This window comes from Alosa pseudoharengus, unplaced genomic scaffold (assembly GCF_046254945.1).
Source record: "Alosa pseudoharengus isolate Yale_2024_CS ecotype anadromous, Long Island Sound unplaced genomic scaffold, YU_APseudo_1.1 YU_APseudo_1.1_scf_10, whole genome shotgun sequence".
Lineage (NCBI taxonomy): Eukaryota > Metazoa > Chordata > Actinopteri > Clupeiformes > Clupeidae > Alosa > Alosa pseudoharengus.
This window is the reverse complement of record NW_027468565.1, coordinates 24,308,135-24,323,134: the sequence shown is the minus strand read 5'-3', so window position 1 is coordinate 24,323,134 and position 15,000 is coordinate 24,308,135. Positions and strand designations below refer to the sequence as shown.

The window sequence follows — 15,000 nt, the reverse complement described above, 5'->3', positions numbered from 1 at the left end:
AACCTGCAAGGCGGCACTCTGGAGACACTGTGATCTCACCTGCTGATGGACAGCCAGAGAGTGCGGAGGTTCTGGTCCCTATAATGGGGAACCATTTCATCGACTCAAAGGTAGAACTGGAACTAGAACTAAAGAAGTGGATCAGAGATATGTTGTGTGTTGTCTAAGGGTTGTTTGAGTGCAAAGCAGCCCATATTTAACTCTGAGCTGGTGACTGTGTGTGTGTGTGTGTGTGTGTGTGTGTGTGTGTGTGTGTGTGTGTGTGTGTGTGTGTGTGTGTGTGTGTGTGGTGTTCTCAAGGGGGGGACTAATCTGGTGATAAACGCAGCGGGTCCGGTCATCACTGTGGGTCAGAGCAAGGGCAGGAAGTGGAGCTTCATCATTAAAGAACAGAATCATCGATCCATGAAGGAGAAGGTACACCAGCACCTCACCACCAGACCAGGCCATAGAGTACAACAGCACCTCACCACCAGACCAGGCCATAGAGTACAACAGCACCTCACCACCAGACCAGGCCATAGAGTACACCAGCACCTCACCACCAGACCAGGCCATAGAGTACACCAGCACATAAGACCAGGCCATAGAGTACACCAGCACCTCACCACCAGACCAGGCCATAGAGTACAGCTACACCAGCACATCAGACCACCAGACCAGGCTCTACAATGCTGCTAATGTTTGTCCTGTAGTAATGCTGAGAAGGAACAATCCCTTCTGCCCCCCGCAAACCCTTCTGTCTGAACCTCTCTCCCCTCCCTCTTCTCCTTCTCTCCTCCTCCTCACCTTCTCTTCTCCTCCTCTCCTCCTGCAGCCTCACACGCGTGGGTGTGTGTACAAGGCAGGGACAACCTTGTTGAGGTACGAGGAGGAGCTGACGGTGGCCAATCAGCAGCCTGTGTGTCTACGCCTGTCCTGTGGCCCGCTGGGAGACTCCGAGAGCTCGCACACCAGTGACGGCAGCCGCGAGACTGGAGACTCCGGACACTACTCCCACGAGGAGAGCAGCGAGTCGGCCGACACCTCACCGCCAGGCCCAGGGGCGCAAGAACAACAGGAGTGTCTGACGGAGGAGATGTCTGGCGTGTGTGTGTCGGAGGAGTTGTCTGGCGAGTCTTTGTCGGAAGAGATGTCTGGCGAGTCTTTGTCGGAAGAGTTGTCTGGCGAGTCTTTGTCAAAAGAGTTGTCTGGCGAGTCTTTGTCGGAAGAGATGTCTGGCATGTGTGTGTCGGAGGAGATGTCTGGCGTGTGTGTGTCGAAGGAGATGTGCTGTACCGTGTCTATGGACAGCACTGAGGGGATTAGCTGCGCCTCCACAGTCTTCCAGCAGAGGGCAGTGGTGGTGCATGCAGGGAGCTCCTGCCACGGCCCCCCTCCCTCGACTCCTCCCCAGCACTGCTAGCCCTGCAGATGGCGCTGTGGTCCACTCTAAGACTGCAAGGGGCAGTCTTCCACAGTGCTGCTAGCCCCTGCTGGGCTCAATCTAACCTCAGGAAATGGCCACTCGTTAGTGGGTGGTGGGTTCATGTAGCTTTAGACCCTCCCCAGGGGTCAGTCCACTTTATTTCACCTCATGGGGTGCCTTCGTCTCTCTGCCTCTCCTCCTCTTCCTCCCCACACTCGCCTAATCTCCTCCTCTTCCTCCTCCTCCTCTACCTCTACACTTCTCTTCCTCCCTACACTCGCCTAATCTCCTCCTCTTCCTCCTCCTCCTCTACCTCTACACTTCTCTTCCTCCCTACACTCGCCTAATCTCCTTCTGCTCCTCTTCCTCCTCCCTCTCTTCCTCCTTTTCCTCCCTTTCGTCCTCCTCCTCCTCCTCCTCTACCTCTGCCTCAAGTGTTCAAGAAAAAGAGCACACGCTAAACTCTTGGCTCTGCGTCCTGCTGCTGCTGCTGAATGTTGCCCAGCAGATGACCGGGAGGTGGAGTTTAGAGAAATCATGATGTGCAGTCGTCCACTACAGAAGGCCTTTGGATGAGTTTGTCTCACAGCAGAGTTTTTTTTAAAGTTGAAAGTGTGTGTTTGCAAGCCTGTCCTCTCCACCAGATGCGTGCCTGGTTGTGGACGCTCTGTCACTGGACAGCCTCGGAGCACAGTGCTCAGTCCACACCACGACGTAACGCGGATCGGAGGGACTAGCCTGGAGTGTGTGTTTTATACGTTTCACCAAAAATGAATGTCTCCAAAGAATGTCACAAATGTGAAGCTTTATGATGTGTGCTTTTACAGAGTTTATGAACGGGGCCGGGAGGCCTATTAGCCCCTACCTGCTGAATGTCTACCTCAGGTTACCATGGAAACAAATGAAGCTATGATATTTGTTAGGTGGTGTATGTGGTGTGGGATCATCAGCAGTATTCATTTGTGTTTTCATTGCTACATTGGTTACTGGCATCATTTTAAGGAATGTTTGATTGCCTAACCAAAGTCGTATTTGAGCATATAACTAATAACGTGCCATTTTCTGTTGACTACAGTTTATGGTTTGTTTTTATTTAATTTTTTTTAAATGTTTCATTTGTTTTATTTGTAACTTGTGAACTACAGAGACATGTTTTTTTTCTCTGTATGGGAGATCCAGTTCTGTTTGTTTGTGTGATTATGTTGGTTGGGGCTTGTTTTATCAAGTCTCATGTAGTGCTTTCTGTTGACACTGTGTGCACGCTCCTTCTAATAGAAGGTTGTGTGTTTTTTTTTTATAAAGGGTGCCTGGAGTCATTCAGACCCTCATTTTGGCTTCATCTATTATTTTGAGGATTTGATGTGAATTTCATTATTGATAAATATTTTGTATTTGTATTGTTGTCCATTGTTTTGAACAATATGTATCTTTTAAGTGGAAGGTTTCAGTTATCGTATAATTTGGTGATCTTTTCCTTATTTTACTTTCATCTTCTTCAAAAACAACCAAAAATAGATGTTCTGAGGTTTTCAGTTCATCGATCTTTTAAAGCTTTAAATGAAGGCCTTACTGTTGAAGGTCGTGTTATTTGATTTAAATAACTCTGAATCCAAAGAATGAATGACAAGAAGCTACTCTGATGTAGAATATGCCAAAAAAACTGTTCCCTCCAAAGAGATATCTATATTTGTGTGTACGTGAAAGTGCCAGAGGAAGCGGTAGACCTCCTGAAGTTACGACTTCCTTTAGGGCCAGGCCTGAGGGCTGAGTCCTGTTTCATTTCTTTGCCTAGTGTTTTAGATTGTAGAAACTAGTGGTGACAGATGCTACCATCCAAAGAGCTGCCTACTGCTACGCCAGAGGTTGGGCTTCCCTTGATGATAATCCTTTGAGAGACACAATGAGGGAGTGTCAATCATGCAGAGTAATTGTGTCCACTCATCTGTGTAATAGATAAAATAATGACGATCACAGGAAAAACAGCAACACTTACAGTCATGTCACCTGGCTCTGCTGGAAGGAAGCATCTTTGCAGTATTTTCTTGTGCTTCCTTACAGCAGTGTGTCCGTTTGGTTTGCAGAGGATCCAGGCGACCTTTGGTGTGCAGTGCAGCAAAATCAGTTTTATATACACTTTTAGAGACACCATAATCTATACCAAAGATTCAGTGGTCGCCACAACGTGTTGTGTGTATTCATTTGGCTTAGAACATTTTCACATATCTATATCTAAGAACGTTTTTGACTGCTAAATTGTATTTGTTTTTGAAAAGTGTTTCTGATCATATGTTGCCCAAAGAGTTCTGTTGCCAAAATCATGAAATATGAATGTACAAATGGAATGCAGTACCAGGTTCCGATCGGTGAACCCTTTTTCTGTTCATTTTTGCATTTTTATTTCATACATTTGAGTGTGGTTTTCTCCATGATATGAAATGCCTCGCTTGGTTTCCTCCAGTGCTGTTTGCCCCTGCTGAGGGCCCCGGGGCAGTTTGGGCCCTAGGGCCCCCAGCTCTTGAAAGGGGCAAACAGCACTCCTATCACTGTTATTATTTAAGACTGCAGCGCGGCGTGGTCTCCTGTCATTGTTACTGTTCACGATTGCTTGTGTCTCTTGTTTGTTTTCCTGTATTTTGTCTGAAAGCATTTCTCCACAAACCAATTTTTCTAAGCAAGAATTTACACAATTGATGCATTGGTGTATTGTATATGAAGTTGTTGTATCAGAAATATGTTCAGAGCATTGCACAACTTAATTAAAATATGAATTCAAATATGAATGGAAGTCTTTGTGTCCTGCCACTGTGCCACTGTGTCAGCGCAGGCATCTCTAATTTCCATCTGCTATGACCAACAGCAGACGGCCAGTCTCACACACTCTTCAGTACATTACAGTACAGCTGTTTTGCCTTTAGATTTAAAGCAATAGCATGGTTATATGTTTGATTTGGAGAAATGAAGTCAGTGATCTGTAAGCTACTGCCCTTCATATGGAAATATATAGGACATGCTGGCATTTAAAAAAAAAATGTAGGCCAGTAATAACGACTAATTTATCACCTTAGAAACAGAAAATAGAACAAACCTACAATGTCCGTCTATCCTTTCTTTTAATTGCCATTGATGCAAGTCTGAGAGAGAATGATTAATGCTGAACTGAGACGAAGGTTAGGTTTAAGGCCTGGAGGATTGGTGTTGGGTTAGGGTTAGGGCCTGGAGAATTGGTGTTGGGTTAGGATTAGGTTTTTTTAGGATTGGTGTTGGTAAATGACTGAAGAAACAGTAGTGATGAATCATGATCAGATGAATATGGTCACATTCTCAAATTCTCTTTATCTCTTCTATCCAGAGAGAATAAATAGTTTCAGCAGAAGATATTTAGTTAACATGAAGGCATATGAAGAACATTTATCACATGAAGCCCATGCTAAACAAATGTTCAGGAGACAGCCAAGGGGAAATCCTTTACCAACCCACTCACTCGTTCCATATTGCTTAAGCATCCTTCCGACACTGCAGTGTGGACTCATTATTAGAACAAAAGGTTACACTTTACTTGACAGTATCGACATAAGAGTGACATGACACTGTCGTGAACACATGGCACCGTCATGACACATGAAACCTACTGTAACCCTAACCCTAACTCTAACTTTAACTTGTTATGACAAAAACCGAATGTCACTTAATAACAGAAGCGTTATGTCATAAACATTTATGACTTGTTTATGACATGTTCATGACAGTGTCATGTCACTCTTATGTAGACACTGTCAAGTAAACTGTAACTGAACAAAACACAGGTAGGTCATCTAAGCAGAACTCCCTTGAACTCCCAGAACTCCCTTGTTTGTACAGTCTAAGAACTTACCAACTGTGTCACAGTATGGTATGGCAACTGCTCTGCCTCCGACATGGTGTCCATGACCATGGCAACCTTGACCGGGACAAACATTTTGTGGAAATGTTTGCCCCTCAACAGAGTCCTCCCCCCAGACAATAGCACTACCCTATCCCACCCATAGTGTGGCCATACATAGCTATATTCATAGCTCTTCATACTATTCACCACATACTCTTATTTTTACTACTCTTATAATGTTACTGTGTCTGCACTACAATGGTACTGTTACCACACTGCACATAACTGTACATACTGTACATATCTGTCTTTGCAGTTCATACTGAATATCCATATTTATGTTTTTCTTATTATATATTCTGTTAATACACTGCATATATCTTTATTATTCTTGCTACTCTTATAATGTTACTTCTAATACACATATTTATATTTAACTTATATTACTGTAAACGCTAGCTTTCCTTGAATTTCCCCTTGGGGATTAATAAAGTATCTATCTAACCACCTTCTGTAAACCAGTAGGCCTACTACTGTCTACATGGCGCTATTTATCTGTATATCACATTGCACTTTTCTTTTTGCACTTCTGGTTAGACGCAAACTATGGCAAGTGATTTTAACATTTACCCGCTAAGTTTGACTATCTGGAATTGACATTGTAGATATCAACAACGTCTTTCTGACTAGTCGCAATTACATTTTGGATAGTTGGAATTGTCATTCAAGATATCTGTAACGCAATTGTGACTATAGTCGAAACGTCAGTAGAGATATCTGTAATTTAGTTTTGACTAGGCAAAACTGAATTACAGATATCTGTCATCACGTCATTGAAAACAACATTCAACTCGTCACACATCTTAAATGACAATTGCAGATATCTTTAATTCAGTTTTGACTAGGCAGAATGAAAGGTGAAGATATCTCAAATGTCATTATGACTAGTGCAAATTATTGTGCAAGACGTTGCTCTTTAGATCCGTAGCAGAGCCTGTCTACTTATTAGACATGATCTGCAGACAGATCTTGCAGTTGCCTTCCACGAGCTGCACGAGCTGAAACACGCCCTCATGACGTCAGTTCAAAGACGTGATAGGGCCATTTGGGAGGAATGTCCTCGTGACGATTTTGACGGGAGTCTCATGCTGCTTCCTTATGTTGGAATATGCGAAAATAAACAGAAATCGAAGGGATACCTTCTTATACGTGATTTCTTCAACAATGGTAGGCAAGCCTACTGAAAACGTTTGGATATTCTGTTATTTTCTGCTTGTTGGCCAAATAGATAGACACACATATAGGGGAAACACTTGATATTGAATTTATTTGCTACAATGCAGGCCTGTTAACTGTATGACAACAGTGGTTTATTTAAACTACATCATAAGAATTTATTTCGTCAGTCATCATGTTCATTTTAATGAGTAAGAATGAAAGTTCTGCTGTGTTTATTGCAAACAAAATTTCGCGATATCTCCCTCGATGTCTCCCGCGAGTCACGTCAGGTAGACTGTAGCCTGTCTGTCCGGTATGAGCTGCCCTCTGTTGTAGGTTCTCCCGGCTAGCCTCTAAAGATCACGTTTACGTAGAAAGCCAGACCAAGTCAGACTCAGTCGAAGTCGAACACGCCTATTCTCTGCTGGCACCGGCTGGCACTGAGCCTCTGCCCTGGCACTTTCAATAGGCTTGTTTGACTTCGGCTGAGTCTGACTTGGTCTGGCTTACTACGTAAACGTGATCTTCAGAGCCTAGCCGGGAGGAGCTACAACAGAGGGCAGCTCATCCCGGACAGAAAGGCTACAGTCTGCCTGACGTGACTCGCGGGAGACATCGCGGGAGATATCGCGGAATGTTGTTTGCAATAAACACAGCAGAACTTTCATTCTTACTCATTAAAATGAGCATGATGACTGACGAAATAAATTCTTATGATGTAGTTTAAATAAACCACTGTTGTCATACAGTTAACAGGCCTGCATTGTAGCACATAAATTCAATATCAAGTGTTTCCCCTATATGTGTGTCTATCTATTTAGCCAACAGCAGAAAATAACAGAATATCCAAACGTTTTCAGTAGGCTAGCCTACCATTGTTGCAGAAATCACGTATAAGAAGGTATCCCTTCGATTTCTGTTTATTTTCGCATATTCCAACATAAGGAAGCAGCATGAGCCTCTAGTCATAATCGTCATGAGGACATTCCTCCCAAATGGCCCTATCACGTCTTTGAACTGACGTCATGAGGGCGTGTTTCAGCTCGTGCAGCTCGTGGAAGGCAACTGCAAGATCTGTCTGCAGGCTAAGACTCCCGCGATATTTTAAGGCCATGTGACATGGTGTCACGGTGGTAAGTCCCTCCCCGGCTGACAGAAGTCGGACAGAATGTCTAACCAGTATGCATTGCGTCCATCCCAGTATGCATTGTGTTCAACCCAGCATGCATCACATCAAGTCAGATCTGCACAGATCTGCCGCAAGTCGAACTCCCCTATTGTTGCAGATCATCCACAGGAAACTACCACACCGACAGGCGGCAGTGATTACTCGTATAGACCATTCCATGGACCAGTCTTACAAGAGGAAATGACTTTGTGACGCACATCCGGAACAGAGGGACACATGGAGGAATAAACATCGTGAGCTGTTTCGCGGACAGTAATCCGAAAAAATGCGTATTGAAAAGTGTTATTTTTGTTCAGGACCGGTTTACCCGGGCCATGGAATGATGTTTGTTCGGAACGACTGCAAGGTATTTCTTTAATTCTATACATTTTTGTTGCTTCTCTTGATCACTTGATCAACGTGGGGAGTGGGCACGAGCTTACAGGCTAATGAGTTAAGCTAGCTTTTACTTATGTCGTCGTGTATGCATTTTGCAAGTGAATGATGACTTGCCATCAAGATTGACAGTCAATGTTTCTACTGTCTTTATTAATCTTAACTTTGTGATCAGTAAAAGTACTTATTTTAAATCGAACTCGGGACTGTCTGTGTGCAATAAATTCAGACCAACTGTTAGGAACATAGACTGTATGTCTATGGTTAGGAAGGTAACGTTATTCCCTATGATGAAACCATAACCTGTATAAGATGAAACACTGATGTTAACTGGAAACCGTGGGCCTAACCTCTTAATGTACCGTTGTTTTTTTTATCGTCAGGTGTTTCGATTTTGTAAATCAAAATGTCACAAGAGCTTTAAGAAGAAGCGCAATCCAAGAAAGACCAGGTGGACCAAAGCTTTCAGAAAAGCGTCTGGTAAAGAGTTGACAGTGGTGAGTAACGTTACTTGACAGTTAAGATGGTCAACAGTGGGCAGATATTTCAGCCCAGTTGTTCTAACAACATGTTTTGTTCCATAACAGGATAACGCACTGGAGTTTGAGAAGCGCAGAAATATGCCTGTGAAATATAAGAGGGAACTCTGGAACAAGACGGGTAATTGCCTTTATTTGTGTTCATTTCCATTATGACTTAATACCTTCTCAAATTCATTGACCTGATTGTATAATTAACTCCTTTCCTACAGTGGAAGCAATGAAGAAGGTGGAAGACATCAAACGCAAACGACAGGCCCGCTTCATCATAAACAGGTGAGTGTAGGCTTGGAATGTCACACAGCTGATTCACTGATACCCATGAGCACTCTGTATCTGCTCAAGTGTGGATATGGATAGTTCTTGTTAAAAGGAAATGGCTCAATGGCATGTTAATTCGAGTGAATTATTTTGAATACAGACTGAAGAAGGGGAAGGTGCTGGAGAAGGAAATGGATATCCAGGAAGTCAAGAAAAACATCCACCTTATCAAAGCCCCACATGCCGGTATGTGTAACCTGTCTTGTAATGGGGTCAACCTAGTTTTAAAGCAACATGATGTGGTTATTAAACCTTAACCTAATGTCTTCAAACATTTTGATGCCACATTGAATAATACGGAGAATGAATCTCAGACATTGCTGATGTGTGCCAAGAATGCCTGGTATTGCACTATGTAACGCTTTTGTTGTGGCTAGGAGCACAACCCCTTTCATTGGTTTTAATGAAAGTTAGGGAAATGAAAAGGAGAATTACTACATTGTGCTACTTTACTGTCATACTCTATCAAGGAAGTTGATTTTCTTCCAAAGCTGTGCAGTGCCAGCCGGAAAAAGGAAATTGATAACTTGGAAAGGGAATGTTGAAGTGATCACCAAGTGCAATTTACATGTATTTAATGGTCACAGCACTGTGGTATTTTGGGGCATTTCTGTACATGTAGGTCCTTGTTTACGTTTTTCGCTATTGTGTTCATTGAATTTTCATTGAATTCTGCTGTTTTCTTCCATAGGAAAAGCCAAGGCAATGGAAGACAAGATGGTTCAGAAATTGCAAGAAGACGTGGAAATGGATGATGACTGAGGAGGAAATGTTTTGGTACTGGGATGCTCCTGGCTTTACAGGCTGTACAGATGCCCCTCTGCATTGCCCATCTGAGACTCGAGAGACTGTGTTTGCGAGTGATATTGTGTACCCTATATACCACGCTATGTACAACTTCAGCATTCTCTCATGCTTGAGAGTGGGAGAAGACAGTATCTTGGACAGACAGAATTGCTTGTGCTCTAATTAGTTAGAGATGAAATGTCTCCAGTAACCTTTCTGTTGGTTTAATGAGGTATTCTATTTGCTGTCCATTTGTTTTGTGTGCATCATTTAACAATAGTACATCTCTGCTTTAAAAGAAAGTGCTATGTTCTTTTACAAATAAATATTATGGCTGTGGTCTGTCTTGCCATCACACTTTATGGTTGTTATACGTTCATAATATTGTCATATCAATCATTATTTTAAGCCCGCCTAACGACTCTATACACGATTTGATTGGCCTGATAGAAGTTTGATTTTTCGAGCTCACAAGCCAATGGAGAGTTGCTAGACTAGCAATGTATGTAGTAAATGTCATTTGCTGCCGCTAGGGTGCGTCTAGATTTCTAGGCTATAGCCAAAGTATCTGACCAAATATTTGGCACTAGCAAGCCATTTCCCACAGAGGTAGTTGCTATCACCCAGGATGAGCTGCAAGGGGTATAACTGAAATTTAAGTTCAGAGAAGCCATGGTTTTAGTTGTAAATAGCTGCAGGACATGCTGTTGAAACGCACAGCTGAGTTTACGTTTGATCTGAATATTCTATTGGGATACTAGTGCCAGAGCTCCCCGAACACTATCTTGCCCGCACCACGCGGGCTATCAATTTATAGCTCTTGTTTATTATAATGCTTTAAACAATGTTTACAGGAATAGTGTAGCATAGCATACGGCCTTAAGGCGTCTGTTTCGAACAGACTTCCTCTACGATGAAACGTCATGACGTAGAAAATGGGCGGCCATTGGTACGCGTAAAATGCAATGCATTGACTGATTGGCGTGGATAGCGGGATTCAGTCTGGATTCAGTGTGTGCTGCGAGGTGACATCAGTCCCGCTTTGTTGTATTTTAGTGCTGCTTCTGTTTATACGTGTAGTTAAGATGTCCACAGAAGCTGAAGAAGTTAAAGCAACCGAAGAAGTAACTACGGAGGAACAGCAGGTTAGAGCTTACCAGAAAACTCATGTAAAAGAATATCAATCTAGCGAGCTAACTAGCTAACGAAAATGTTAGCTTGTCAGTGCTGTCATGCTAGCTATGATTAGACACCCGAAGTTCAAAAGTGCATGGTCGACAGTGGCAGTGATGATTTGACAAGTAGCCCGAAAGGTCTCAAATGAAGACAAGATACATTTTGTGGTAACGTTACCATTTTAAAACGTTTATCAGGTTCATCACGTTTATCAGGTTTAGCTGCCGTTGCTTTGATCAGGTAACGCTAACGTTAACGCTGGAGAACTCAAAGCTATGCAATTTAGCAATCCTATAAAATCTGTTGATCATTGTTTGATAAGTTTAGCTTTTGGTATATTAATGTTAATGAACTCTATTTGTCAATCCATTACGGTTGCTTACGTTCGCCCCATGATGATCACCGCAAATGTAGGTGGAATGGAAACATGGTTTTGTATGTGAGCAAAATGACACTAACGTTACAGCTAAGGCTAGTTGGATGCCAGGGCAACCCCGTTTGTATTTTTGTTGCGGTCAATCCATGAAATACCTGGCTTTTACTGTCTATGGGCTGAACACACATGACGAATGTTTCTGTCAATTAGCCTATTTGGAAAGTGTTTTATTTGTAAAGAATATTTAACGTCTCATATATGTCATGGCCTACGCTGCAGAAAATAAAAATGGCCAAAGAATCAGAATGCTACATGTCAATGTAGCAAATCGATGAAGAATCGGAATATCAATTTGTGTTGATTATTGTTTTTGCCTGCTCAGCCAAGTTGTTAAAGTACCAGTCTAAGCGGTGTGTATGACCTTTGTCAATAGGTTGAGAATTGCCACAGAGATGACTATATGATACTACCACGACATTTGGGCCACTATACAATATTATTGCAGTTCTTTGTTTTTTGATGGTCAGTATTGCCATTCGACTCTGCCATACATCAGGATTTATTTCTACCATAATTCAAAATGGACTCATACGAAGTTGTATGCCATATTGTGGACTTCAGAAGTAAATACATGTATCAATATAAAATGTAAATAATAATGTTAAGTAAATAAATATTGTGATACTTGGTACAACAGTGATATGTGTAGTGTAGAACAGGAAGATCAAGTCGACACCCAGAATTCAGTCCAGAGGTCCCGGCTGCGCATGAGCAGCCCTGTCAGGAACCAAGTTGCTGCTCTCTCCGTGACCCTGATGGTCTGGTGGTGGACTAATGATGGCTCTGGTGCTGATGTTCTGACCTGTGTTTCAGGAAATGGACGATACGGTAGCGAGTCCAGAGAAGACGGAGGAGGCCAAGCTGAAGGCCAGGTACCCCCACTTGGGCGCCAAACCGGGGGGTTCTGACCTGCTCCGCAAGCGGCTACAGAAGGGCGTAAGTGGCTAGGCTACAGTGATGTCAGTCAAGACCAGCCAGTGATGATTCAGTTTGTCCTTTCTCATGTCTGGTGTGTTTATTTTCTCCTCACAGCAAAAATATTTCGACTCGGGTGATTACAACATGGCCAAAGCCAAGATGAAGAACAAGCAGCTCCCTGCGGCCACCACAGAGAAGGCGGAAATCACTGGCGAACATATCCCCACCCCCCAGGACCTCCCGCAGCGCAAGACCTCCCTCATGGCCAGCAAGCTGGCTGGCTGAAACCAGCTCCCATTACACCTGCGCCTCATTGTTTTTCCTCTCTTCCTCTCTTCTCCTCTCCCCGTCCTCCGCCCTTTACTCTGCTGTCTCTCCTCCTCCTTTCTTCCTGTCCCCCCCCCCCCCGCTTCCTCCCCCTCTCCTGCACAAGTGCTCTGAGCTGTGGGGAAGCAGACCAACTCCACCAGTGGTGACCAGTGCCCCCAGTCCTGTTGACCAGCGCCGCTTGAGAATGATCTGTTATCAGCATGAATCGGCTGTAAAAGAGCCTTCTGTACTGTAGATGTGGCGGTGAGGTGTTTGTATCATATTTTGTTATGATAGAATGAAGGCAAGAATGAAGGCTCTGTATGTTTAGTGTTTTACAGTTGTAGGCTAATTCCTGAAGATGTCGTCTGCATTATGAGACTTCTACCTGGTCGTATCTCACGGATCCTCTGCGCACGTGTCCGCCTATCCGACTGCTGTGAGGTGTCAGTTCCTTTCCCATCTCTGACTGATGCTGTGAGGTGTCGGTTCCCTTTCCATCTCCACCTGGGAGTGTTTATACTGAAGCCCACAGGCACTCTGAGCCTGCTCTCTCCCTCTCCAGTCACTCCACCTAGAAATGGCCTTAAACCATCACCGCCTGCGGTATCTTGGGCAATATTTGTCCCTCTGTGCGTCCGATCCGGAGTGTGTCCACTACGCTGTGCTTCAACTGAAAACAGCGCCAGTTCCTTTCGGTTGCCTGGAAACTTGTTAGAGAATGAACTCAGAGGTGTGCACATGCATTTACTGTCACATTTGTGCCAATGTTTTTGTAAATAAAATAGTTTTTGCACTATACTCCATCATTTGTTCAGCGTCATTTAAGTAATTAAAACGTTTGACTTCAGGCTTAATGACAACTGCTTGAGTGATACTGCTGTCATCAGCAGAAAGCTTAATGTATCCTGTTTAAGAAGTGATGAACTTGTGCCATGTGGGACTATGCTATATATGAAACTGAATAGAAAGTGTGATTAAAGCATCATCTGAACAGTCAACAGTGACCTGCTCAGACATCCTTTCATTGTTCTGCTCCTCAAATGTCAAATCATCTGTATTTTCATTTTATGTTATGTATATGTTTTAATATACCTTTTTGAATAAGTAATTCCGCTTTGCATTAGAATGGAATATTTTGCAGGGCAGGTTTAGCTCTGGTGGCATACAGCTGTCCCGTTATGCCTAAAGACATTTCCAAAGCTCCTTGCTTAAAGTACCCTAACCACTGGCACCATGGGTATATTTATGGTATTGGGCAAAGCCACATACAGTATTACAATGATAGTTAAAAAGCCTACATTGAGCATAATAATAACTAATGATATCAACAATGAAAATATGAAACTTTTTCATAATAAAAAAAAACATACAAACTATAACGGTATAAGAGACCTATTAAAGTGCAAGCTTGAAGTCCTTCAAGTATCGGTACAAACTATCTTTGAAGCATTATTAAGATGACAAGACTACAACTTGACTGAGGTTGCATGGTGATTGTCATTGCAGGAAGTGGATTTGTAGACCAGCTGACATACCTTTTAAGTTCATATTTCCTCCACCGGGAGACGCTTTTCAGTCATCAGGTTAGTTCATTCACGCGTGGCCATGGCTTGTCTAACGTTCAATCAATTTATCTCTTGGCACTCCCACAATGCGCAGAGACGTCTTCAAGGAAGACGCATATGCTCACGCCTTGTCCCTCAGCCCTAAACGGTTCACAGAATTACGTATTTATTCATGTAGTCTTTTTAAAATATAACTGTCGATTTAAAGACAGTGACTTAGTTACTTGTATTGGTAGCCTACAGAAAAAGTGACATGGCAGCTTCGGAACTTTACTCAAAGGTAGGCTATGTTCTGTGGTTCATAGTAGCATTGTGAAAGTTACGGCATATTTTAATGAGTAACACTAATGATTGTTCAATTGCCTTACCTTGGAAAGTAAACAAACATCAACCTACATGTTTCCGACCAGTCGCTAACATTTAGTTATGGAGTACACTACCAAAAGTGTAGCTCAATGCTGTTAACTACTTTTAATATTGTCATTATCCATGTTTTGTGTCGGTTAACCCCACACTATAGTTGGGCAGTTTCACATGTTGGGAGAGTAACGGCTTTGCATTATAACTTCCGTTACTATGTTTCTCTTTGCTGGTGATCTGGTTGTCACACACGCACCGTGATCAAATATGTGGAGTTGGGTTATCAACACGAGGGGAAACGCTAAATAGCTGTAATCATAGAAGAGCTTTGTTCCACTCATGCTGACATATGGCACATGGCACGGAATTATTGCTGAAATTGTCGTTTTAGTGTCAATATCGCTGAGCTCATCAGTCAGATAAGCACGGAGATTCTCAGTTTCAAGCAGGTCACTAGTTTTCAGTATGGCCAGGCTGCATTATCCGGGATTTCACCCAGTTCGCTTGTAATGGCGAGGACTAGCTGTATAGACAG

The 15,000-nt window shown here is 43.0% G+C and overlaps 4 protein-coding genes across 4 annotated transcripts in view; all 4 read left to right on the top strand.

The window, feature by feature from the left end:
• Positions 1–1,405, top strand: part of prtgb (protogenin homolog b (Gallus gallus)) — a 20,287-nt gene extending 18,882 nt beyond the window's left edge. Inside the window, exons 17-19 of the mRNA XM_076298807.1 lie at positions 1–110; positions 301–417; positions 818–1,405. The exon at positions 1–110 is cut by the window's left edge and continues 17 nt beyond it. Of these exons, the coding sequence (XP_076154922.1) occupies positions 1–110; positions 301–417; positions 818–1,405 (815 nt within the window). The remainder of the gene's footprint in view (positions 111–300; positions 418–817) is intronic.
• Positions 1,406–7,865: 6,460 nt separating this feature from the next.
• rsl24d1 (ribosomal L24 domain containing 1) lies at positions 7,866–10,058 on the top strand. The gene is made up of 6 exons (XM_076268450.1): positions 7,866–8,023; positions 8,436–8,549; positions 8,640–8,712; positions 8,804–8,867; positions 9,013–9,098; positions 9,604–10,058. Exons 1-6 carry the CDS (start codon positions 7,943–7,945, stop codon positions 9,672–9,674), a joined length of 489 nt encoding a protein of 162 aa, XP_076124565.1. The 5' UTR covers positions 7,866–7,942; the 3' UTR covers positions 9,675–10,058.
• A 628-nt stretch (positions 10,059–10,686) lies between these two features.
• LOC143104406 (cAMP-regulated phosphoprotein 19-B-like) lies at positions 10,687–13,338 on the top strand. Its single transcript, XM_076268461.1, has 3 exons — positions 10,687–10,843; positions 12,124–12,246; positions 12,343–13,338. Exons 1-3 carry the CDS (start codon positions 10,784–10,786, stop codon positions 12,511–12,513), a joined length of 354 nt encoding a protein of 117 aa, XP_076124576.1. The 5' UTR covers positions 10,687–10,783; the 3' UTR covers positions 12,514–13,338.
• Positions 13,339–14,202: 864 nt separating this feature from the next.
• The window catches only part of LOC143104283 (unconventional myosin-Va-like), a 35,426-nt gene continuing 34,628 nt past the window's right edge, over positions 14,203–15,000 (top strand). Inside the window, exon 1 of the mRNA XM_076268282.1 lies at positions 14,203–14,385. Coding sequence (XP_076124397.1) covers positions 14,359–14,385 — 27 coding nt within the window. The 5' untranslated portion in view covers positions 14,203–14,358. The remainder of the gene's footprint in view (positions 14,386–15,000) is intronic.